At 40.2% G+C, this 24,667-nt stretch overlaps 1 protein-coding gene across 5 annotated transcripts in view; it reads left to right on the forward strand.

Annotated features, from left to right (window-relative positions):
• Positions 1–20,522, forward strand: part of AKAP11 (A-kinase anchoring protein 11) — a 75,076-nt gene extending 54,554 nt beyond the window's left edge. For 4 of the 5 annotated variants that reach the window (XM_075918957.2, XM_089775462.1, XM_075918958.2 and 1 more), the window contains 4 exons: positions 2,404–2,487; positions 3,190–3,236; positions 11,260–11,420; positions 17,378–20,522. In XM_075918957.2, the coding sequence (XP_075775072.2) occupies positions 2,404–2,487; positions 3,190–3,236; positions 11,260–11,420; positions 17,378–17,524 (439 nt within the window). In that variant the 3' untranslated portion in view covers positions 17,525–20,522. The remainder of the gene's footprint in view (positions 1–2,403; positions 2,488–3,189; positions 3,237–11,259; positions 11,421–17,377) is intronic. The other variant, XM_075918959.2, reaches the window with a different exon arrangement.
• The last annotated feature ends 4,145 nt before the right edge of the window (positions 20,523–24,667 follow it).

Below are 24,667 nucleotides of genomic sequence, written 5' to 3' on the forward strand. Positions count from 1 at the left end.
TATACACTTATTGTAATGGGATTTAGAGAGATTTGTTCTGCTTTTGGGTAGAAGACAGATGGGAATAATGCAGATTCTTTGAAGATGCAAGAATGGGTATTCTGCTTAGGGGACAGAATGCCTTGGAAGAATGGTATTAGGTTACAAAGCCTTATTTCCAGTTTACTGTGGTAAATGTGACCTAGGATTCTTCTAATCCAATAGCAATTTAATGGCCTTTCTAAAGGTAGTTGGTAGTTTTTAGTTCAGTGTCTAGTCTAGTGAATACATGTACATAATACAAAAGACACCTACTTGACAGGCCAGTAAGTTTTACTTTTTCCACTAGTTTTTCTCTATCACTCATGGATGAGGGCAATGTAAAGAAGCTTTGTAATAACCCTGTTCATTGCATGTTCTGTGGATAAAGGACTTCCTTCGCCAGAGCTCTTAATCTAGCAACAGCACAAAATTCACTTTACAAAAAAACATGCTTTGTTACTCTGCAGTGTAGTCATGTGGGTGAGTATCTAGTTTAATTCAAACATTAGTGTGGCTTATTGAAAATGTATAAAGCTGCTCCATAATCAGAGTAGGGATGTAAAATCCTGGTTAATCAGTTAACCAGTTTAACCGATTAAATGTTGGGTTGACTGAACTGAACGTTAACCTAGTAAAGCAGGATCCAGGCTGGAACAGCCCCCAGCTTACAGGACTCTTTTTCCAACCCCATGTTGGGCTGGTTCTCACAGCTCCTAGGGTCCAAACAGGGGCTAGAGCTGCTGCTGGCTCCCGGCTCCCGTGCCCTGCTGGAGCAGCCCCTACCTGAGGGATGCCTGGGCTCACTGTGGACATGGACTGCTCCAGACAAGAGCAGCTCTTATCAGTGACAGGCCCCCTGCAGGGCTGGAGCAGCTCCCCACCTGCAGGTTGGGAGCTGCTCCAGCCCGCATTGGTTACTGGTTATCCAGAATAGGTAAGCATCACCCTTTAGAGTGATGTTTGCAGGCTAACATATCCTTAAACCAGAGTAGCATTATGTATAAAGTAATTCTGTTCGAGTCCAGGCATCATACTTTTACAATCTGACTGAGAAATCTGCTCACTTTTTACTGATCTTTTCTAGTTTTAGTGTCTTTCTTTTAGTTATGCTTCAGAATTTCTAGATGAAAGGTGCTGTATGTACTGGTAAAGCAGTCATCTAAATATACTATAATTAATGTTTGTGCTGTGAAATGCTTTAATGGTAATTCAGAACTAAACTTCATCTTTTTTTGTATGTATATATAAAAATGTTCATAGCGTATAGACACTGTTGCTTGAGAAATATTTTCACAACAGCCTATATAAAATAATTAGCTTGTGTAGCATTGTAATTATTCATGTTATTGTTGTACTTGCATGTTCAATACTTCTGTGAATGTGAGAAATGGTTTAACTTTTTTTAAAGCTGTGCCATTTTAGTTGGTTTGCTGCAATTTTAGAACTTAGTTTGCTTTTTTTTTTTTTTTTTTTTTTTTTTTTTGAGACTCTAGAAATTGCTGCTTTTATTTTTCTTTATTTGGAAATAGTGAACAGACGTACTAAAACACAGCATGTTCTTAGTTAAATGCACCAAACTGGTTGAATTCGAGGTGTGCAACATATAAATATATTTTGGAAGACTCCACAGATTCTAGTTTAATTAGCATTCACTTCTTTGTTTTAGAGTGGTGTTTTACCCAGTTTAACTTTGTCCTGCACAGAAACATAAAAATGAATGCAATCTGTCTGTGGAATGGATCTCCAACTACTAGTGAAATGAAATCTTGTAGCAAAATAAAAAGTCTTGCTTTAGAAGTCTTCTGAACAATAAAGAACAATTTTTAAAAGTCACTTGTAGTTCTGGTGAAGTAAAATATATTCTGCATAGTAATCCATTTTTCAATTCTAAACTTTTCCTGCTAATCAGACCTGTTGTAGATCACTGCTGGGTTTTTGGAATGAGACTTACAGAAAGATTTTTCATTGGGAAGCCTTCTTCACAGTATATACTTGTACAAGCTCTTTCCTTATATTTTATATCAATATGCTTACCTTCGTGAACAGTCCTGTTGAAATCAGTGAGACTATATGTACAAATAAAGATCTGTAGATTTGGACCCGAGGACAGAATCACTGTAAGCAGTGACTTGGAAAATGAGTGAGAGTACTGATTAATCCTGTCACCACTTTAGAGCCCTCATCAGATTTCATGATTGTGCAACTTGCTGTTGTGAACAGCACTAATGCTCAGGCTTATATTCTGTTTGAGCAAACTTGTTTAGGAAGTTGCAATGCTTACACATCAAATACCTTGACAAAGCAGCTTTGAAGAAAATAAAGGTTCTACTTTGAGCTATTGTATTTTTCTAGTTCAGCTCTGTTCTCTTCTTCCCCTGGCAGTAATGGTAACAGCAGTAGCTGGAGCAGTCTTGGTTTAGAAGGAGATATGTATGAGGAGAATTTATCCTTTCCAACATCAGACAGGTTGGTCGAGTCCAGAAATTTAAACAGAAAGGTTCCTCATAATTAATGCATGAAATCATCACTTTTGAAAGTGAGGGATACAATTAATGTGTTCATCTGATACATATCAGAATGCTTTTTCACTTAATCATGATATGGTTTTCCTTAATTCATGCTGAATGGATAAATTCTGCTGTGCTAAAATGTGAATGTCTAATTGCAAAATGAAAAATAACTTTTGTGCATGTTCTGCTTGCTAGTCATAATTCTTTCATTTACTTTGTCATGCAAACAAGAGCTTGCTTCCTACAGGATTTCTGTTTCGTTTTTTCTTTTGCTTCAGCTTATGAAAACTTCTAATTTGTTTTATTGTGGGGGTCTTTAATATGAATAGTATAAACTGAAAGAATGCAGTGAACTATTTTTGTCTTTTGTAATGAAGCTACTCTAAAGTAACAACATGGGGGGTTTTTTTTAAATCCCTTAGAATTTTTTTCATATTATGTTAGGATTTCTTTAATTGTTAAAAAATAAAATAAAAAAATCTTGGGAACTTGTTAAACTCCGTTACATTATGAAATGGTGTAAGAAGCAAAGATACTTTTTCATGATCATGTTCCTTTTCTCTTTAACACTCATCACTGATTCTTAGGGTTGGCGCCATCCATTTTGAATGTATTGGGTATCTGTTAATTCTTCAATATTTTATTTTTAAAAATCCAGTGATGGAACAGAAGATAAAGATGAAGATCCCAAGAATACCGTGGAAGGTAATGATGATTTCAGCACAAGTTGCTGCATAGGGATGTTAAGTATCGGTTAATTGAATAGTTGATTAACCTCATGAATTTCTGTTGGTTACTTGACTAGTCTATAGTTCCTGGGGGTGGGGCTGGTAGCCCACTCCTGAGGAGCTCCCTGCCATTCCGCTACTAGGAGGATCAGCGCATGGTAGCAGCAGTCCCTGTCTAGGGGAGATGGGAAGGGAGAGGATCTGACCTCCTGGACCCAGCACGAGCTGAAACTAAGCCAGGCTGCCTGCCCACCTGGCTCCTAATACACTTTAAATGAAGAGCCACAGCAGGGGTAGGTCCCGGATGCAGCGTGAGCCAGGACTGAGCTGGGCTGCTGTCCAACCTGCTAAAAAATGTACTGGCAGTGGGAAGGAGGGGAATGCGTGTAGTCTATAGCTAATAGTTAATAGATTAATTGACTATACTATTACATCCCTATTCCTGCAACTGACGTTTGTGATTTACATGGATTATTTTTAATAGCACTTTTACTTTGATAGTATGCACGTGGCAATGTAACAATCTTGTAATACAAATATGTTTCCAAATTAAGTAAGTATGGAGGGATATTGTTAATCAAGAACATTTAGGGTATGTGTGCCCTGCATTTCAGAGAGGGCCTCCCAGTCTGGCTCCACAGACTTGCAATAGCAGGGCTTAGCATGCTGAAATAACTGTAGAAACATTGCTTTGATGTTACTGCTTAGGCTTAATTTGGGAAGGAGAGGGACTTTAGAGCATGAATGGCTGTCTGAGTTGCAACATCAAACCGTATCTACTCAGCTGTTTTTGCCTTGTAGTATAAGCCCTGCTAGTGTGAGGGTAGACATGCAGGTGTAGGGTAGCCATAACCACTAACACTCTTTAAACTTTGGTATATGGAAAATGTATATTGTAGTGCTGTTCCAATACCACATGCTTCTATTAACATAAGCCATTGAATACTGTGTCTAGCTCACTGGAAGTATAAATTCATGTGCAGCACAGAATAAGGCCCATCAAGGAATCTGTTACAGTTCATTGATTCTGAGGGTAACTCTATAGATGCTGAGCTGCCAAAGGATTTTACTCCAGCAGATAGCCAGCATACAGTGCCCTCTGGGCATGCTCCTGCACTGCGCCTCAAAAGGGTGATCAGACGAATGGAAAACACATTTTGAGAGGAGACTTGTGGAGCTTGATTGGTTGAGCCTAACCAAACTAAGGCTGAGAGGATACTTCAGAGGGATAAATACCATGGAGGGAGGGGAGTTAAGTTAAGCATCAATGTTGAGATAAGATCAAATGGATATAAACTGCCTATCAACAAGTTTAAGCTTGAAATTAAATGAAGGGCTCTAATAATCAGAGGAGTGAAGTTCAGAAACATTCTTCGAAGGAGAGCAATGGGGCCAAATAGCCCAATTTTCAAGATTCAGCTTGTTAAGTTTATAGAGGGGGTGTTATGGTGAGACTGCCTACAATGGCATTTGGCCCATTTGTGACTACTAGCAACAAATATCAACAGTGGTCAGAGATGGGATAGTAGATGGAGAGGGCTATGAGTTAATACAGAGAATTTTTTCCTGTGTATCTGGCTGGTAGGTTTTGCCAACATGCTCAGGATCCAGCTGATGGGGAGAAATTTTTCCCATGGTCAGATGGGTAGGGACTGATGCCCTTTCTCTACAGCAGAGGTATAAGTCTCTTGCCAGTTTAAGCTAGAGAGGCCTCGTCTACACTATGAGATAAGTAAAATTTAAGATTGATTTCTTACCACCTGATTTGGTAAAGTCCCAGGTCCATGTCCCCATTGTGCACAAGAATTCAATGTAGTTCAAACTAGCACGTTGCCAGTAGGGAAACTGCCACCGACTTTGAGAGCGATGCAGAGTTGGTAGCTATCCCACAGTGCCTTTGCTGCTTTGTATTTTAGGTTCTACTCCCAGTGCACTTTGGGACCAAAACTGCAGCAGGCGGTTCTGGATTCATGCTGTCAGTGTCCCAAAATATGCTTGTCTACTCCCTCACCCCTTGCTTGAGATGAACAGAAAACAGTTTTTTCGCACCCTTTTCAACCCAGGTTACCCGCTTAGACACCATAGCAGCACAAGCATGTGAATCTTGTGCATCAAAGCATTGTGATGTTGCCTACCTTGGTGCGCCTAATGGTGTAGTATGTTAAGAGCGTATGCATGTCACTCCAGGAAGAGGATGAGGAGGAATCTTTAGGTGCCATGGACATGCTGTTTAAGCAAGCCTTTGCACTTTCAAGCAAATTAGAAATGCAGCCAGTATTTGATCCTGTGGAGACCGTGGAATGTCAGTTCTGGTGCTGTGAGGCAAGCACAGACTAGTGCAGAGGTCCCCAACCTTTAGAGGCTGCCGGGCGCCAGGGGGTGTGGCCGTTCGCCTGCCGAGTGCTCGGGGCGGGGCCCACCCCATGCACTGCGCGCCCAAGGCCGGCGCCCCCCCCAAGTGCCGTGCGACCAGCGCCGGTGCCCCCCCTCCCCAAGCGCCGCGCAGGCGGCGGCGCTCCCGGGGCCAGTGCTTACCGTGCGCCATGCGCCCGGGGCCGGCTCCGGTACCATGCATCGCCACATGCCCGGGGCCAGGCCAGACCCGAGCACTTGGTGGGCGCACACAAATGCCCCTGCAGGTGCCATGGCGCCCGTGGGCACTGTGTTGGGGACCACTGGACTAGTGGGACTGAATAGTGATGCAAGTTATGAGGTAATCAACAGTGGCCACTGTCTTTGGACTTTGTGAATGGCTTTACCCCACTCTGAAATGCAGGCACAGCTGAACGAGACCTGCTCTGACAGTGGAGAAGTCCGTGGCAATTGCTCTGTGGCAGCTTGCAATACCAGACAGCTACCAATCAGTTGGTAATCAGTTTGGAGTGGGGAGATCTACAGTGGGAACTGCAGTTATGCAAGTAGACAAAGCAATCGATACCATTCTGCTATAGAGGATAGTGACTCTGGGAAATATGGATACCATGGTAGAGGCCTTTGCCACAATGCGGTTCCCTAAATGTGGTGGGGCAATAGATGGAATACCCATCTTAGCCCCCAACCACCCTGCCAATGAGTGCATAAACCTCAAATGGTCGTACTTAATGGTACTGTAGGCGCTGGTGGATCACGAGAGCATTTTCACTGACATCAAAGTGGGATGGCCAAGAAAGGTGCACAATGCACGCAACTTTAGGAACTTGTGCCTCCTCAGAAAGCTGCAAACTGGAACTTTTCCCCCTGACTGAAAAATTAGAATGGGAGAGATGGAAATGCCAGTAGTGATCCGTGGCAACCCAGGAGTAGGCTGGGCTCCCGAGGCTCATGAAGCCATATGTGGGCAGCCTAGACCACAGTAAGGACTAGTTCAACTACAGGCTGAGCAAGTGCAGAATGGTGGTATAATGTGTTTTTGGGGTATTTAAAAAGGTTTAGGCATCTACTAACTGGGTTAGATCTCTGTGAATGCAACGTTCCCTTTGTGGTGGCAGCCTGCTGTGTGCTCCATAATATTTGTGAGAGCAAGGGGGAAAGGGGTGGTGGATGGAGGCAGAGTGTCTAGCCAGAGATTTTGAGCAGCCAGACTCTAGGGTGATAAGGAGAACACAGCACAGGGCAGTGCAAATCAGAGAGGCTTTGAAAGAAAGTTTTATGAATGGCCAGTTCTGAGATTCATGGATGACTCTGAGGTGCCCCCCTGTATTCAGTGTGTTTGCCTGTAATCCTCCTCTCCACCCCTGTAATACAAGCAATAAAGAGACTTTTTTTTCCCCAGAGATCATGCTTTTTTTTGTAATTTAGGAACCACCGCAGGGACAGAAAAGGAGTTCATGGAGGGACCCTTGGTGGGGGGATATAAGTACCAGAAATGCGAGAACGGCAGCCTTTTTCTTTGTGACACTTCCCTGGAAGTGCAGTGTATGGCTGTCCTTGAGGTATCTCCCTCTCCTTTCTACTCCCCCATGGAGTCCCCTTGGAAATGGAGGCTATGGAACTGAGTCAGAAGGGAAAGTTGTTCTGCAAGGGATAGGAAGGGGATCCTCTCCAGGCATGCCGTCATGCTGCTCCAACAAAGCTGTCAGGGATGAAAAGACAGTATGGTGCTTCGCTTGCAGTTCCTTGCACACTGTCCTTTCCTGCTGCTCTTTAAACATTCCTTCTCTGGTCCATTTTTCACCTGTGAATTTGTGCGAGCTGGACAGCTGCTGGATCCTGGGGAGTATACAGTAAGCTTCTTGCTGTTCCTGCTATAATGAAAAGTTACAAGTGTACACTGTACAGCAGTGGTTCTTCACCTTTTTGGCTCTGTTACCCCTTAAGCTTAATCAATAAACCAAAATTACCCCTCCTCCTTTTTTAAATGGCAAGAGGCAAAAAGAAAATTACAATTAATAATTCTTATGTATTCTCATACAGTATTCTCATACAGTATGTTGAACAAAATTGTACACCTGTTGTATTTTAAACTTATTACCCTCTGGAAATATGCCTAATTACCCCCAGGTGAAGAACCTCTGCATTACAGGAAACACGTTATGGAGTCTAAAACCTAATCTGTTAACATACAGTGAAGGTGTCTCTGAAGACAATGGAGATGTGTTCTGTGCAAGGCCAAAGTTATGCTTTAAAGCAGCCACTCTATAGCAGATACACTACAGAGTTCTCAAGGGACCATCTGGACTCAATGTGGTTTGGAGGCAGGCATGGTAAGGGGCCTGTCAGGTCATTATCCTGTAGGCAGGAGGTGGTTGGTGGGGGCAAGGCAGTAGCTCACATTACTTCCCTCCTCTGTGTCCACCATACCCTGCTTCCCAGGAGAGTGCTATTTTCCCATCCTGCAGAAGCCTTCAGGTGGGAGGGATGATAGGCCCTGGTCATGCTGGCAGGACAGGATAGTGGCTCACATGGCTTCCCTTATCTGTGTCCACCACACCCCACTTCCTGAGAGAGTGCTGCTTTCCAAGGAGCCTGCGGGAGGAAGGGAGGGGGAACCAAGAGGCTGAAACCATGCTAGCAGCAGATGCAGGAGCTAATAGTTTCACCACCTCCTTCATGCAGGTTGCCATGTGAGATGCCAGTATTCTCCAAATCACATGGAGTGATAGGGAGAGGATGCTGACTGAACGTGGCCAGAAACCTGGGTCTTATCCTGCAATGCTTGGGATGCAGCAATGATGCCACACCACTTGCTGTCTTGATGTGGGAAGGTGTCCTCCTCTGGAAGAGGACAGAATAAAGTTGGCCTTCCCAGAAACCTTCTGGAAGAATCAAAGAGTTCCTATAAGAGAGGTTCATGAAGCTATGCAGGGAGGGATCCTGCTCCAGATGACTAGTTAACAAGATGTTCCAGGCCCCTCTCACTGTGTAGGCACAGAGTGCACTATACATCACACCCAATTGCCTTAAACTGCTTATTGCAAGAAAAAAAAGGGAACTCACCAGTAGTGCTCTCCCTAGGACCAGTGCCCAACTGTGAGATGTCCTGGAAGGAGGAGTTAGTCTCCAAGGTTATAAAAAGTTCTTGGCTCTTGCTGCTCATCAGCTGATCATTCTCCTCAATCACTTCCTCCTCCGTCACCATGCTGTTCTCAAGCTGCTGCCCTCAGTGTCTTGGGAGGATTCCACAGTCTGGCTTGGAAAGCTGGTCAGGTCCCCCTCTAGAATTGCATGCAGCTGATCATAGAACTGGCATGTTTTCAGTGATGCACTAGACTATCTGATTGCCTTGTTTGTCTTGTAATAGGACTACCTCGGCTCCTTTGTTTTAACACAGCACTGCTGTAAGTCCCTGAGGTATCCTTTCTCCACCATGCACTTTGCTATCTTTGCATAGATGTTAGTTTCTTTCACTGTTTAGGAGATCCAAGGGAATGGATTTCTCTCCCCATACTTCAATGAGGTCCAAGATCTCCTGCACACTCCATGCTGGCACCCTTCTGTGCCTCTGATTCCTGGAGCTCATGGAACTTCAACTCATGGCCACATGTGCTTCTCAGGTGTGCTGCCTCCTCTGAGGCATGCTCACTGGCCACATGGGAAATGAAAAAATGAAATTAAAATTTTATCCTGGCTTTTCCTGTCCTGTTGGAAAGCAATAGAGTCACAAGTTCTGGCCAGAGCAATCACAGAGGAGCACTGTGGGATGCCTTCCACAGGCCAAGCACTTTGATTTTCACAACGCTGGGTCTACACTACCATAAAATGCTACCAAGCAAGTTTGAATTTTGCATTATCCTTGTTAAAAACAGAAATACTAAAATCAGCTTCAGTGGCCCTTAAAGTCAATGGAACTGCCTTGATAGTGTAGACTCATTTAGAAAATTGATCTTCCACTGCTAAATTAGACCTGAATTCTGTGGCCTGTGATTTACAGATTAGGCTAGTTAATCATGATGGTCTTTTCTAGCCTAAGTCCATAGGTCTGTGAGCCCAGGGCTAGATAAAAGTGGAGAGCCTGTATTATTGATGGTTATGACACTTTTGTTCTAGCTGACACTCCCATATATTGGGAAGATGTTCTAGGTCGGACCAGAAAAAGTTTGCTCGCTGGTGAAGCCTGTAAAGTATAAAAGATGAAACTTCAAGTTAACTCTTTCCACTATGAAGTGAATTTTGCTGCACAAGATGAAAGGGATTTGATGTGGGGAAAACATGCTTTCTGATGCTGAATACAGCTATGTTCTTTTTTGGGGGAAAATTAACAGATGTTAAGGGAAAATAAAGAAAATTTGGCTTGCCACTTAGCATCTGCAAGTATCTGAGGAAGATAATGGACTAAATTATTAATGCTTTTCTTGTCTTTATACACACAGTTATCTTTTAAGTGGCTAATACCATTTGTGTAATAATGTAATGAAATTGTATTCTCCTGTGAAGGCAGAGATGAAAGTAACTTAAATTTCTTACAGGTACTCTTGTATTGGTGGGGGCTCAGGGCAGTAGGTTAGAGGGGTGTGATAAACAGTACCAGTAAGAAATTTAAGTATGGGATTGTTGTGGGTGTGTGGTGGAGCTCAGGGCAGGGGGGCTGTGTGTGGGGATGGTGAAGGAGTCCGGGTTGGGGTGTGTGAGAATGGACTCAGGGCAGAGGGTTGATGTAGCGTGTGTGCAGGAGTTACGGTGGGGATGTGTGAGGAGAGGCTCAGGACAGGGGCCTGGGGTATATGTGTGTGTGGGAAGGGCAGGGGGCAAGGAGCTATTTAGCCATGGGGGGAGGGCTGTAGGCCCTCCCCCCAAGGAGGCTGCTAATTGTTCCCCTTCATTACTCTCAGGGAGTGAGATACGTTCATAGCATGGCTCAGTCTAGCAGTTGAGGGTTAAACAAGTACACCTAGTAGTTGGAAGTCGAAATTAGTGGATTTCAAGCTGACTAGGGGGCTGCGCCCCCTGCTTGCTGCACTCACCAATCCTCCTGTCACGGGGGTAGGCAACCCCGTCTCTCACCCAGCCACCGGGGAGGGCTGGGCTGCGGCAACACCAGCTAGGGCTCCTTCTCCCTCTCCAGTTCTGCTAGCCAGTGCCACTTCTCCCTTCTGCCAGCCTGGACCACTCTCCCCCAACCTGGGCCCCTTCTCCCTCCCTCTCCCCCTCTAGCCAGGGCCTCTTTGCCCTCTCAGTCCTTTCCCTCCTTCCCCACCCCCACATCTCGCTTTTAACAATGCGGGTAATAATCATTCAAATATATTACCAAGGAATGTGATAAATATTCTATGATTTGGACTCTTTAAATCAAGATTAGATTTCTTTCTCTCTTCAGGTATGCTTTAGTTTAGCCATAAGTTGTTGAGCTAGTGGTGCTTTCTTTTCTCCCTCCCAGCCTATATAGGAAGATAGGCCAGTGTGTTTTCCAATCGGTGCTACTTTATCAAAACGTTTGTTAAAATCAGAGTTAAGAATAAGAACTGTAATATATACAGTCTCATTAAATACCTAGGTCAGCTACCTCATAAGAGTCTGAAGTTGGCTTACGGATTTGATCATTTGCATATTATTTTTAATAATAGGTGTGGGGCAGGTGGGAAAGACACTGCTAATAGTGAATGTTGACATGGAACCACATATGGTGGACCCTCAGCTGAGAACAACCCTGCAGTGGCTGGCAGCTTCTGAAACAGAGGTGTCAGAGCTTCGTTTTCATGACACTGCTTCAAAGGAATTCATTCTCGTGAGTACTTCAGTGTTACCATGTGATTATAAAGTGTGATTAGATTTGTTATGATATTTGTCTGTTTCTACTGCATTTGCCAATGAAATATGAGGTATTCAGAAAGAAATACTTATTTTATCCCCTAGAGAGCAACGAGAGTCTGCTAGTTTCTGTATATACAGAATTGTATTAAGTGGTCAGATGATCGTATAGTTTAATGACTTTTGTAAACAGGGTTCAAAAAAGAACTAGATAAATGCATGGAAGTTGGGTCCCTCAATGGTTATTAGCCAAGATAGGTAGGAATGGTGTCCCTAGCCTCTGTTTGTCAGAGGCTGGAGATGGATGGCAGGAGAGGGATCACTTCATGGTTACCTGCTCTATTCACTCCTTCTTGGACATATGGCATTGGCCACTGTTGGAAGACAGGTTATTGGGCTAGATGGTCTGACCCAGCATGGCCATTTTTATGATCTTATGACTTAGTTCACCTGCTGTTTTCATAAACGTAATCAAGAGGCAGCAAGCGGGAGTGGGGGGGGGAGGAGGAACCAATAAACATGGGAAGCTGCCTCCCTCTGCCTCCCCCACTGCTTCCCACAGAGCCGTCTCTCTGTGGAACTGCCTCTTCCTACCCCCTCCTCTCACAGAAACAGCAGTGAGGCGGCAGGAGGGAGCCGATGTTCAGGGAGCTCCCCATGACGATTGGTTCCCCTGGAGCTGTCTGCCTCACCTGCGCTGCTGCCTCTGATAGAAAGGCAGCAGTGCAAGTTGTGGAGGGCAGGTGTGAGCTGGTACATGCGGGAATCCCATAGCTCCCACACATTGGCTCCTGCAGAGCTACCTACCTTCTACGTGGCTACCTCTTTATCAGAGGGAGTGGGGTGAGCGGGCAGAAGCTGGTCCTCGCGGTACTTCTGCCTGATCTCCATCCCTGTGTGTAAACACGTAACCACTAAAATTTCCAGCAATTACACGTTTACACAAAAACCTGATAGCTAACATCCCTAGACAGGGTGCAGGTAGAACTAATCCTGGTATGCCATTATGAGTACTACATAGGGTTTGGGGGGAGTAGTGGTCACCCAGTCCAGAAAAAGCCTTAGAATATGAACTAATGAAATTAGATATTGTACACTGTTTAAGCTTTCCCAGTATATTGTGAAATATTTTAATTACCAAAAGTAAAAAATTGTTTGTTGAAATCAAATGGGATAACAACAGGGAGATGGGGTATATTGGGGAAATACAGATCCATGAAAGGCACTCTAACCTTTTCATGCACTGTATGGGTGCATCTACACTGCACCCGTAGCTCGATATAAGCTACACAGTTTGAGCTATGCAAATTGTGTAGCTAATTTTGAGTTTATCAAAATAAACTATTTAGAAATTGAGTGCTATTCCAAAGTGTCCGTTACTCCTCATGGAACGAGGTTTACAGGGACATCAGAATAGCGAGCCTGTTATATTTTGAAATAATGGGCTTGCTCAAAAGATGCAAAATAGTTATTTCAGGATACTTCTGGTATTCCGAAATAGCTCTGCAATGTTAGATGTAGCTTATGAGATTTGTGCTTCAACTTCATCAGCAAATCTCTACCAGGTCAGTTTGACCCAGTGACTCTCATCATTTTCCTGTGGTTAAAAGCAAGATAGCTTCCTTTTCAGAGTACTTCATTTCATTGTGAAAAATGTGGTAGACAAAAGATAAGAATGTACTCCAGAGCCATTTCTGAATAACTCAGAAAACTGTCACCAGAGGATTGAAAGTTTGAAGCATGGAAGATTTTTCTAAAGTGATTCTTAAAATTATATTTGTTCCTATTCATTTAAGCTTCATTCTTGTTATAATTTCTGTGCAGTTTTCCAGAGCCTCACTGCAGAATCAGGCCATTACTCTTAATTTCCAAGTTTCCTAAGCCCCCCCCAAAAAAACCTTTATTCCTTTGCACAATTTCTTCAACTATAAAATGAGAAAATGCTGCTTGTCTAACTTCTCAGAGCACTTATATAGTACTGTAGAAAATCTAATTGTTTGTTAACATTTATTAACATTGTTTCTTCCAGATGTGAATGTTTGTTGGGAATGTTAAAATATTTTTATGGAAATAATCAATGTGATGATGATGATGATGATAATAATAATCAACCAGTAAACACACCAGGCATATTGGTCCTAAAATTAGGATCTAGAATAAGTCCTTTAATTTCACAGAATGGCTGATGAAAATTCTAACCACATAAGCCACAACATCTGGGGCTCAGACACCTGCACATCCACTAATGTAATATATGTCCTCAAGTGCCAGCAATACCCTCTGTCACGTATATTGGTCAAACCGGGCAGTCTTGACACCAAAAGGATAAATGGACATAAATCAGACATCAGGAATGTTAACACACACAAACCCATAAGTGAACATTTTAATGATCCTGGATATTCAATAATGGATTTAAACGTAGCCATTTTTCAACAAAAGAATTTTATCACCCAATTACAGAGGGAAAGAGCTGAACTGGAGTTCATTTACGAGTTCAGTGCTAACAACTTAGGCATGAATAAAGATCATAACTGGTTAACATACTACATAGGCAGCTTCCTTGCCTTTGATATTCACATCTCCACATCACATATTATGAATGAGGCACACGCACCCTGGCTTAATTAGCTTCATTAACACTGGTTCTACAATTGACCAGTAACTACTTTTGCTGTTCTATATACCCTGAATTGTGTAATTTCCACTCCAACACATCTGATGAAGTGGGCCATGACCTAATAAATTTGTTAGTCTCTGAGGTGTCACAGGACTACTTGTTCCTTTAATTTCAGTTGTTGCAGTGAATTAAAAACATCATACTTCCAAAGTTGGTGTTTCCGTTCTTTATTATTTATTTATTCTGTTTGCTGCTTTTGTGCATATGGATATATGTACAGTAGGTTCTGTAGAGTAGTATTGTGCAATGTAGTAGACTCATGTTATAATATAGATATTATAAATTAAGGTATTATAAATAAGGTTTAAAAGTAAACAGAACAGTGTTTTAAACCCACAAGGTCTTTATAAAAATACTAGCCAATTAGCCCATCAGAAGACAGGATTTTCAGGTCTCTTCTCCGCGTCAGTCTTCTCTCCTGAGCCTCCGGTCTCTCACTCCGTCTCTCTCTCTCTCCTCTTCCTCCTGCCTCTCTCTTTGTCTCTCTTTCTCTTCTCCTCTCCCTCCTGCCTCTCACTCGGGGGACCACGGTGCCCAAACGGCCGCTTGCGCTGCTTGCTCCCCTGCGGCAGCCCGGCTAAGTGGCGCAGAAGTCAGCCGAGTGCCATGGCGGGAGGCAGCAGTGCCGCCCAGAGGGGACAGCCAGCATTTCAGCGTTAGAGTCACAGACATTGGGCTACTATATATATGATTTGTATTGTTTAAATACAGTGTTGCATAGGCATACAAGCTGATTTTCAAAAATGGGTGCCTAAATTTTTGTATCTCGTCATCCTTATTTAGATACTTAATATTCAGAAATACACAGCACCACCCTAACTGGCCATCACTTGAATTTCAGTGTACATGTATAAAAGTACGTCTGAATGAAGTGCCACTAAATTGGAATTGATAATCCTTAACACCAAGAAAACAGAACAACTTCTACTAGAAGGCTGGGCTGAGAGGTCTCATAAAATCTGAACATATGACCTATACTCTTCCCCTTTTCGACTTAACTGTCCTGGAGCCTGTCTCATTGAATTTAATATTCATTAGATCAGGCGCTTTAAAAGGGGGGGGGGGGGAATTCCCTAAAGGAACAGCCAGCTTTGTAACCAAATGATAACTCACTTATTAAATACAACTCTTATATCTGTATCATGCACACTTAATATAGTTGCCATATTCCTTTTCTGTAAAGCCAACGAAGAATCCACTGTTCTTAACATATGCTATCACTCATCAAATGCAGTAACAGGAAGCTCAAGAGGATACTAAAAAGTGGATGATTTTTTCTTTTAAAAGATAGTGACCAATATAAGTAGTTTTTAAAAAGATGACAATCATTTATAAAGGAAAAATAATTACAACTAGTAACTCAAAGGAATAAACCTGGACTTGCTACTGTAGGAGTCATGGCCTCCATCCACCCATTTAAAAATTCCCCATTTCTACTTGAGTAAACTGAAATACACAGCTGTTTTGATAGCAGTAGAAAACAGACCAGTCTCTTGAAGGAAGTATGGGCTTGATCTTTGAACCCTGAGATTTAAGAACCAGATGCCATCTTTGCATCTTTATTGTTTTGACTTTACCAGTTTTTGTAAGTTATATACTGGGGAAGACTTTATATTTACTTAGCTAGTAGAAAAAAACCCTTGTTTAAGGATATCTGCCAAATTTATGTTTGGATTATGACAAATGAGTAGTCTTGCTTCGGGAATCTTCATGAAGTAATTCTGCTGTATAATAGAAAACTTGATTTGGTCACTCGGCGTTATTTTAAATCTGATGTCCAGATATTTTTAGTTAGTTTAGTCAACTTTTGCACATGTACATGAATCAGAGTTTTGTCCTTGTGATGGAATTCTATAGGATATAATAAACAACTATAATATTGGATTCTAGAGATTTAAACACCTAATTTTTGTAGAACCCTTATAGAGTGAGGTTTTTCCTGTTGAATTCTATAGGGATTTCACATGAGGCATTTCACTCCGATTAGTGCATTAAACAGGGCACTCCCTGCTATAGCTAGTAGTTGTTGTTTTGGGAGCTGAAATGGAAAAATTAGTTGGATGTACACCGGAGGGGGATGTGTGTGTATGTGTGGTGTTTTTTTCCCTTCAGTTTTCTTGCCAAAATTAAGAACTGATTTGGGGGGGGGGGGGGGTTAAAATTAACTCTTTTGTTTTGATTTCTGTATCAGGCTGTTTTTAATGTGCTTTTTGCTCTTTTTGATGGTTTTTGTTTTAAACAAGATAACACTCTAAATGCTTAAAAGCAAAAAGTAATAAAATGTTGCTGTGACTTTTTTTAACTCCTCCCCCCCTTTCTTTCATTGTTGGCCATAACTTTTTGACATAATTTGCTAATAATTTCAGTGAATCAAAAATTAAATTGGTATTTGCCTGTTTTTTAAAATTGGCCACATTCTACTCTCCTCCCTTAGACAAGAGTGGTAAGTGTGTTACAAATCTGTTTCTTTCATATTCAACTTGCTTTTGATGTGGAATATTTGTTAGAGGGGATTCAAACTGGAATAACACCTTCAGTCACTCAAAACAAGCATGAAGCTCAATGTAAAGAAAAACAATAGGTGCAATGGTAGAAGACACTTTAGCCCAGAATAAACGTAATGAAACTTGAGGCTGGCAAAACACATTAATTAATTAATCAATCACTTTCTCTCAATGTTTATTATATATCTAATATATGAAGATTCTTGTTCAGACTTCTGAGGAAAAAAAGTTGTTTCCTATTCCAATAGCTCTGTTTGCAAATGGAAGTTTAACTTACACTTTTGTGGTTTTTTGAGACATAGGAAATTTCCTAAGTGAAGACTCTTTCCGTTGAGGGCAGAGTGTGTATATGCCAACCAAACCACACTAATATGTTGTGAAAAGAAAATCCACATCCTTTTATTAATCCTTATTTTTGTCTTTTACTGTATTACATTATGTATTAGTGGAGGTGGTGGCAAATGCTATAATCCTGTGTTTAGAATTTCCTGTTTTTCTGCAACCCCCATGAACCACAGACCACATATCACTTGAAAATGTCACTTCCTTGAGAAGAATTTTTTGTGGAAATTAACTTAAATATGTTTGGTCCTTGAGAACGTTTTGTTTGTATAGCTGTGGAATAACATTTAACTCTTCACAGTGGGTCTTCTAATAGAATAGTACCTCATGTTTCAAGGAGAATTTTTATAACTGTCAGTCATTTAGTTTATTTATTTCTCTGGGTTAAATATTTTGTTCTATTTCTAGCTTTCGAAAAGATTGAGAGAGAAAGACTGGAAGGTTGGAGACCTCTTGCAAGCAGTACTGAAATACTGCGAAATGATGGAAAAGACTTCTGATGGGGATAGACATCTGAATAAACCTTTATTTGGCTGGCTTCTGGAAAACGTCTGAAAAAATCCAAAGATCCGATATTCTTTCCTTTATTCCTCCTTTAGTAGAAGACATGAAGGGCAGAGTTGTAGAGCATTTAAAAATTAATTGACAAATGTTCTATTAATTGTCAGCTTTTTAAGAGACTTTGGGGTGAAAGGAAATATAGCTGTTCTGTAAGTATTTTGTGACACTGTATACGTTATGTTTATCCAGTGCATATCTTCATAAATAATATCAGGGTATTGTGTCCATCCACGCATATTTATATATACTTCTGTGTTCGGACTATATAATGTTATGAAAAAGGATCTCCTCCGTGGATAGTAGTTGATCGGTGATACAGTAGGGTGTACAGGATTCCCACTATATTGGTATAGTTGTTTATAATTGGAGGCACAGTATATTCAGCAATCAATAGCATAATAGCATTATGTTTGAATTGCTAAAGAAACTTGTTTCAATTTTATATGCAACCACTCTTATTACACATTCTGTGTTTTGAAATGTTATGATACGTTGTATGACTTGTCAATATGTTGATATAGTAAATACTTGTTGGAAGTTTTCCTCTTGGACTTTTGCTATCTTTTCAGAAAAACAGTTCCTTATCCCTACGCTTATATATCTAAATGATCTTTGTGTCACAAACTGAACTTCTGAGTAAGAAACACTTTTAAATAGTAAATCATCTTAAAATATAGAAAGACAGAAGTTTTACAAATTAGTTGCCATTTTTCTTAAATACCTTTGCTATAATTATTATTTTAAAGGAAGCCATTCAATCAAGTCTTTTAACAAATGAAACTGAGAGGTTGGATACTAATGCTTCTACTTGTCCTGTGGTTGAAAGGTGTCTGTCTCTTTAAATGTTTGTTGATTAATAAGTGCTAATAGTTCATTATCTTGTTTTGCTTTACAGACCCTTTAGGGGAAAAAGTGCTCATTGCTGAATATCAGGGTGCCATCTCAAAAGTAGTGTCACTTCAAGAGAGTCATCTATTTTGAGAGGCTATAGGAATTTAAACAGCCATCTGACTCTAAAGGACTGTAGCTGTTTAAATCACCAAATTTAGAACAAGATCCCAGTTCTAAATCTCTCCGTTGACCTCAGTGGATATTACATATGCTCAGCAACTCTCATGATTTCATCTTTGATTACAGAGAAGGTTCCATGCATAGAGCTGGTGAGCCCAGCAACACTTTCTTTGCAGTGACAGTGTGCTTTGGAAGTGTATGTGAGTGCTCATCAAAAAGTTATTATCTTTTTTAGCATTAAGAATAATCTGGATTTAAAAATACATGCTTCATTGGAATATAGTGAATATACAGATTATTCTTCAAACATATACTGTAGCATAATTTTCAAATCTATGTGTGTAGTAGGTTTTTGATGGAAAATACTTAATTTTTACTGTATATAATATTTTTACAGATCTTCTTTAAGCTTACTCTAAAGCACTATCATCTGGCGTCAGGACTCTCTTGAATTAGAGTTGGATATTAAAAATAGGGGAGAAGTTAACTGATAATTTAACATTGATACAGTTGTCAAACAAAACTATATCATTCAGTGGGAATCCTTATCCTGAAGATATCTAATTTGAGGAAAACTGTTTTCTCGACTGAATCAAAGGTTTATTCCACACACTAGTTTATTTACACCATTCCTTCAAAGTATAAAGGTAATGAGATGAAAATTCAGTGAATGAGACAGTGAATGAGATCACAGTCAAATGTTGATCTCTCAAACCAGGGTAAATCTGAAGTGTCTCCAGGATTTGGACCAGTTTCCCAGAGCAGAATTTATCCCATTATGTATGTTGTGTGTATGTATTGTCATACTAAAATTAGGGAAACCTCTTTTGGTTATTCTTTAATTTTAGATTGATAGAAATATATACAATGGCTACGCTGTTCCAGAACACCATATATTAACTAAATTTTAAACTTATCTTTGGTATTTTGAAAATGGGTAACATTTTGATATATTTTGTAAGATTCTTAGATAAAGCATGTTAAGAAAGGTCCCTCTATAAAACACAAGTGAAAATAACGATGTTGAAACATATATTTTCTCTTCAAATTTGTAAAACAAAATACAAACAAAAGCCTTAATCTTAGGATTTTTTTTAAAACATTTCTAACCAGCCAATATGGTAAAAGGCCATTAGAAGAACAAGTGTTTCTCTTCCAAAATGAGAATGTGAAATAACTCAAACCTAGGCACTTATTTAAAAGTGATATTAATAGTATATCTATCTTTCGCGCTGTTTGAGTTTAAAAAAAAAAAGTCACCATTCCAGGACGAATGATGTGTCTCAAACATGCATCAGATTTTGAATGTTACATTTTTCTAGTGTAACTGTTTATATGGGGCCTTTTCTATAAAGAGATGCTCAGACTAGGGAAGATGGGAAAGTAGTAATCAGTAAACACTGTCACCAGCACAAGAGGGAGCTAATGTTTGCATTGAAGGAATAAAATATTGGTTTCAGAAATTTATGGATTTATTTTAGTTTAAGAATTTCAGCTTTTTAGTAAGATCCACTATTGTCAATCTTATGCTGTACTTGAGCTTTGAAGAGGCAGGTACAGTGCCTAGCCACTGTAGTCACTTTATTTTGTACATTCCTGTTGTATAGCAGGAGTAGTAGTTCTAGAGAGTCATTGTTCTGTTGTAATGTCTGAATAGTATTTAATACCAAACTTCATTGTTGTTAGCTGTAACTGCTACTTATTTGGTTACTTGTGCATTCTTATGATAATTCACAACCTAATTTAGTGACTCAATTGTATACCAAAAGCAGATTGAGTAACTTTAAGTGTTTATATAACTATATTAAATTAATACAATATGAAGGTCTTGTACTGTAAAAATGTGACATTTTTCTTTTGCCATTTTAGTAATTTGATAATGTATTCAGTTACCAGATTATGAACTTCAGGTTGCACTAAATTTTTCTTTGTTTTAGCAGTGGCTTCAAATAAAACAAACACATCTTGTGTGTTGAATTGCCTTCAAGAGAACTGTCATTTGTTGTAAAGCCTTAAAACTTTTTTCTTTTCAGCTCTCTCACACACTAAGTAAAATTGGTCCTGGTCATGTGAAAGAAAGGATGGGACTGTTAATAGTGCTAATACTGGAATAGATGACTTTCTGACTGAGTTAACACTAAACCAGTTTTCCAAGAGGCTGTTTAAAAAGTATTGTGGTCCTCTCCTTCAGATGAGAGACAAAAACCAAGCTCCTGAACACAAGAAGTCAAGAGCTCATTGCCCTTTTTATGAAAATTAGTGAAATCAATCCTACTCTTCTTGCCAAATTCCAAGTTAGAATTGCATCCTGCCTACGTAAGTCTCCCTTATACTTTCAGATCAGTACAATATTCTTCACTTCTAGTTCTAAACAGTGATGTTGTGTTGGGTGATTAGCAGCTCCCTAAGGTATTGACAGTTCAGTGATGGGTGAAGTGATTTCTGCATAGATTGTGCAGTGTTTATGAAATCCTTCAGAATGGAAGATCCCTATGGAGTCTTCAAGATAAATGCAAGAAAATAGCGTGGTAAAGAAAATATATGCTTATGTTTTTTTATTGATTACAAATACTTAATCTAATCCTGGTTTGTTTACTTTGTCAAACAAAAAGGAATTGTTTTATTGTGTATCATCAAAGTGACTAGACTGTGCTAAGTCCAAAGATTCACAATGTGAAAATGAGTCAACTACTCAAGGAAGAAATAAATTGCATTAATGTTTTTGTTACTATTTTAATACATTGAAAACAGTTGTTTTGAGAAGCAGGGGGATGGGACGCTGTTAAATAGGAAGGATTGGATTTCAGTTTTAAAAATGTATAACTTTAGCGGGAAAAAACCCTAAATGATTTTATAGATATTGAATAGGATATTTTTGTGGTATGCTTGATTGTTTCATCTGGTAACATTCTTTGCTTCATTAAGAAATCCATTAGGAGAGAGACTTTTATGTTTTTGATTCAAGTCTCCCATTCAACTGAATGGAAATCTCTACTGAGCAGCTTGAAAATATATTGTATACACTTTTGCTACATCACATGGTAAAATATAATCACAATAAAAAGGAAGTTTGGTGGGGATGGGTAGGGAGAATACATTCATGATTTGTCTCAGAGGGGTAGCCGGGTTAGACTGTATCTGCAAAAACAATGAGGAGTCTTGTTGCACCTTAAAGACTAACAGATTTTTTGGGGCATAAGCTTTTGTGGGTAAAAACCACATTATCAGATGCATCTGACAAAGTGGATTTTACCCACAAAAGCTTATGCCCAAAGAAATCTACTAGTCTTTAAGATGCCACTGGTCTCCTTGTTCATGATTTGGCAATTTTTTTTTTCTTGCCTTTAGGAACTTTTTTGTAACAGGTTCTGGTTCTCCCTGACTTCTGCTCAGCTATTTAACTGTATTAATTGACTCTGGCATTTTCTTTAATCCAGATTTGCTAATACTCCCTACCATTGCCCTAGCACACAGCCTGCTCCCGCTCCTTACACTTCCTTTGTTCGCTTGCTGTCTTCCCATTCCATAGCTTGAGCTCTCAGTGTTACTGCCGTCCATGCTGATACCATCCAGAGGATTAGATTGAGAAGTAGCCGGAGAAGTGTCATGCTAGGATTGCAACCTGATCTTGAAGAAGGATGCTCTAATTGCTAACTTGGGTAGCTATCAAATGCCTGGTAGCCTGTTTCTCCTTTCTTCATCCCCAGATCAAGGCAAAGTGCAGAATCTGTGATCCTCAGAAACAAGGGAACTATCTGTGACACATGTGAGAGCAGTGTGAGTGGCGGCAAGAGCATTCTCAGTGACTGGCCCATAATCCAGCAGCTCCTTTCCAAAACAGTTTAGAACCTCCATGAATTAGAGTCTTTACGATAAACTATCCAATTCTTCTCTTCAGGTTTGTTTTCAAGAAAAATAATAAAGAGCTTTGTTCCTGCTTGTGGACAAGGTGGCAGAGATTGGATATGTTTAATCCATGTTTTGGATAAATATAGTCGTATAACTACCAAAATGGATTAGACTTCTGATGACAAGATATACTTCCTCTACCTACAACCTCACCTCCCAGTCTCACCCTCCAAACACTCTGTGGCCAGAACACCTCACTTGTCCACAAGAGTACAGGCAGTCCCCGGGTTACATACAAGATAGGGACTGTAGGTTTGATCTTAAGTTGAATTGTATGTAAGTCGGAACTGGTACATATTGTAGGGGAAACTCTAGCCAAACATTTCTCCAGAGCTCAGTTTTATTCTCCCACACCTCACTTCCCTCAATCATTTATTCTCAAGCTGAGGTGTCTGCTGAGAAAAGCCGCTCCGCGTCTCCCTGGTCTGCTGGGGGGAAGCAGCTAGTGCGGGGTTGCCTCACCCCGTTTGTAAGTAGGGATCCGATGTAAGTCGGATCCATGTAACCCGGGGACTGCCTGTACCTCCTTGTTCACATCTACTTTCTTTGTTTTGTTGTCCCCATCTTATCAATACTGCTGTCTTCACACTGATTTTTTTTCCCTGACTCCCAGCCTGTTGTCCTGATGTGACTCCCACTCTGCTGATTCTTGGCCAGTGGGAGTAGCTAAAAACAAACAACTGGGGACACTGCTCAGTTGGGAAGCTAAGCCATGGAAGGAGGTCACCTCACAGAAACTGGCAGGAAGCAAAGCGAAGATCCAATCTCAATTTCAGCTCTCTCCAGCCCTCACTTAGATTTCTGGTTGTTTAGGTTCAGGAAATGTTTCATCAACATTTGTTTTATCTGTTTCAACTGACATTTTATGCTGACCAGCAAGAATGGCTAAGTAGCTATAGAAATATAATGCATATTTGCTGTAACGTATGGCCACAGTTACCCTGCATAGATGTAAAACCAAACTCAGACCCTGCTAAGCACAATTCCAGCAAAATCAGTAGAGTTGTCTTTCATCATCTGTTTGGGCCATAATGTTTAATAACAAATTAGATATGGTTTTTTAGATATGTCATTGAAAAAGGGTATGTTTTCACGATTTTCACCTCTTCACCTTGTGCTGTCAGCAGACATTACAGCCAGCTTGGTTAACCACATAAAATCAGTCATGCTTTTCCTTCTCCTCCAACGATGTTAGTGTAATATGAATAGAAATACAGTAGAAGGCTAACTGACCATCTTGTCACCATGGAAACACTAGTTTCACAGGAGATAAATAATGTATCCTTTGAAGAGTGGAATATAAAAGAAATGACCAAGCAGGAAACCTTCCATGGAAAATAAACTGAGGAAAAAGCTAATCATAACTTAATTGCCTGGGGAAATCACTTCCAGAGACACAGTAACATTTATTAACTGCTATGTTAAACTGAACTCTTTAAATTTAAATATTCTATAATGTAATATACCTATTAATTAATAAAACTGTAGTTACTTTGAATTAACATGTAATAAATTCATTTGAGTTTTAAAGAAACTATGTTCTAGCACCTCCATAGCAACACAAGGCTAAACATTTCAAGCACCAGTGATTTAGGTGCTAACATCTTAATTAACATCTTAACTTAAAGTTGGAATCTAGAGAGCAGAAAGTATTTTGGTTATTCTCACACTTGGGTGGTTGTAGTACTGAAAGGGTTAAGCTGGAACATTGTGACTGGCTTAATAAATGTTGGCATCTTCAGTAAAACCTCTCTTCCTGTGACTGCCTGAGAAGTTTAAGAGGTGGGTGTTGGAAATTCCCCAAAGAATCTGGAGGGCCTCCTTAAAGTGATCAGAGTGTTTTTTGAGAAGCTCTTTGTAAGGCATCTTATAGACCTAGCTTTAGAGAACAAATTATTGGTTTTGATTTAAATATCCTTTTTGAATATTTTTTCCTGTCCTTACATAGTCTTCGAGTTCACTGTTTAGTGTAAATGCTTACCTTGTAGTTATGATATGCTTAGGATTAAATTTGTTTTATATTTTCCCCTCAGTGTAACAGCTTTCCATAATTATAGGGAACAAAAATTTTAGTAAAGGAAGCAGTCCTATGTTATCTACCCACAAAATGTGCTGCCTTAATATAGATAAATTGGCAGATAACCATCTGTACTCTTGTAAGCCAAATAAGGGCTGTTTGGTAGCATTCGTTTTTAAAACTGAAAATTAAGAAAACCT

Source organism: Pelodiscus sinensis, chromosome 1 (genome assembly GCF_052426305.1).
Source record: "Pelodiscus sinensis isolate ZL-2025 chromosome 1, ASM5242630v1, whole genome shotgun sequence".
NCBI classification, from domain to species: Eukaryota; Metazoa; Chordata; order Testudines; family Trionychidae; genus Pelodiscus; species Pelodiscus sinensis.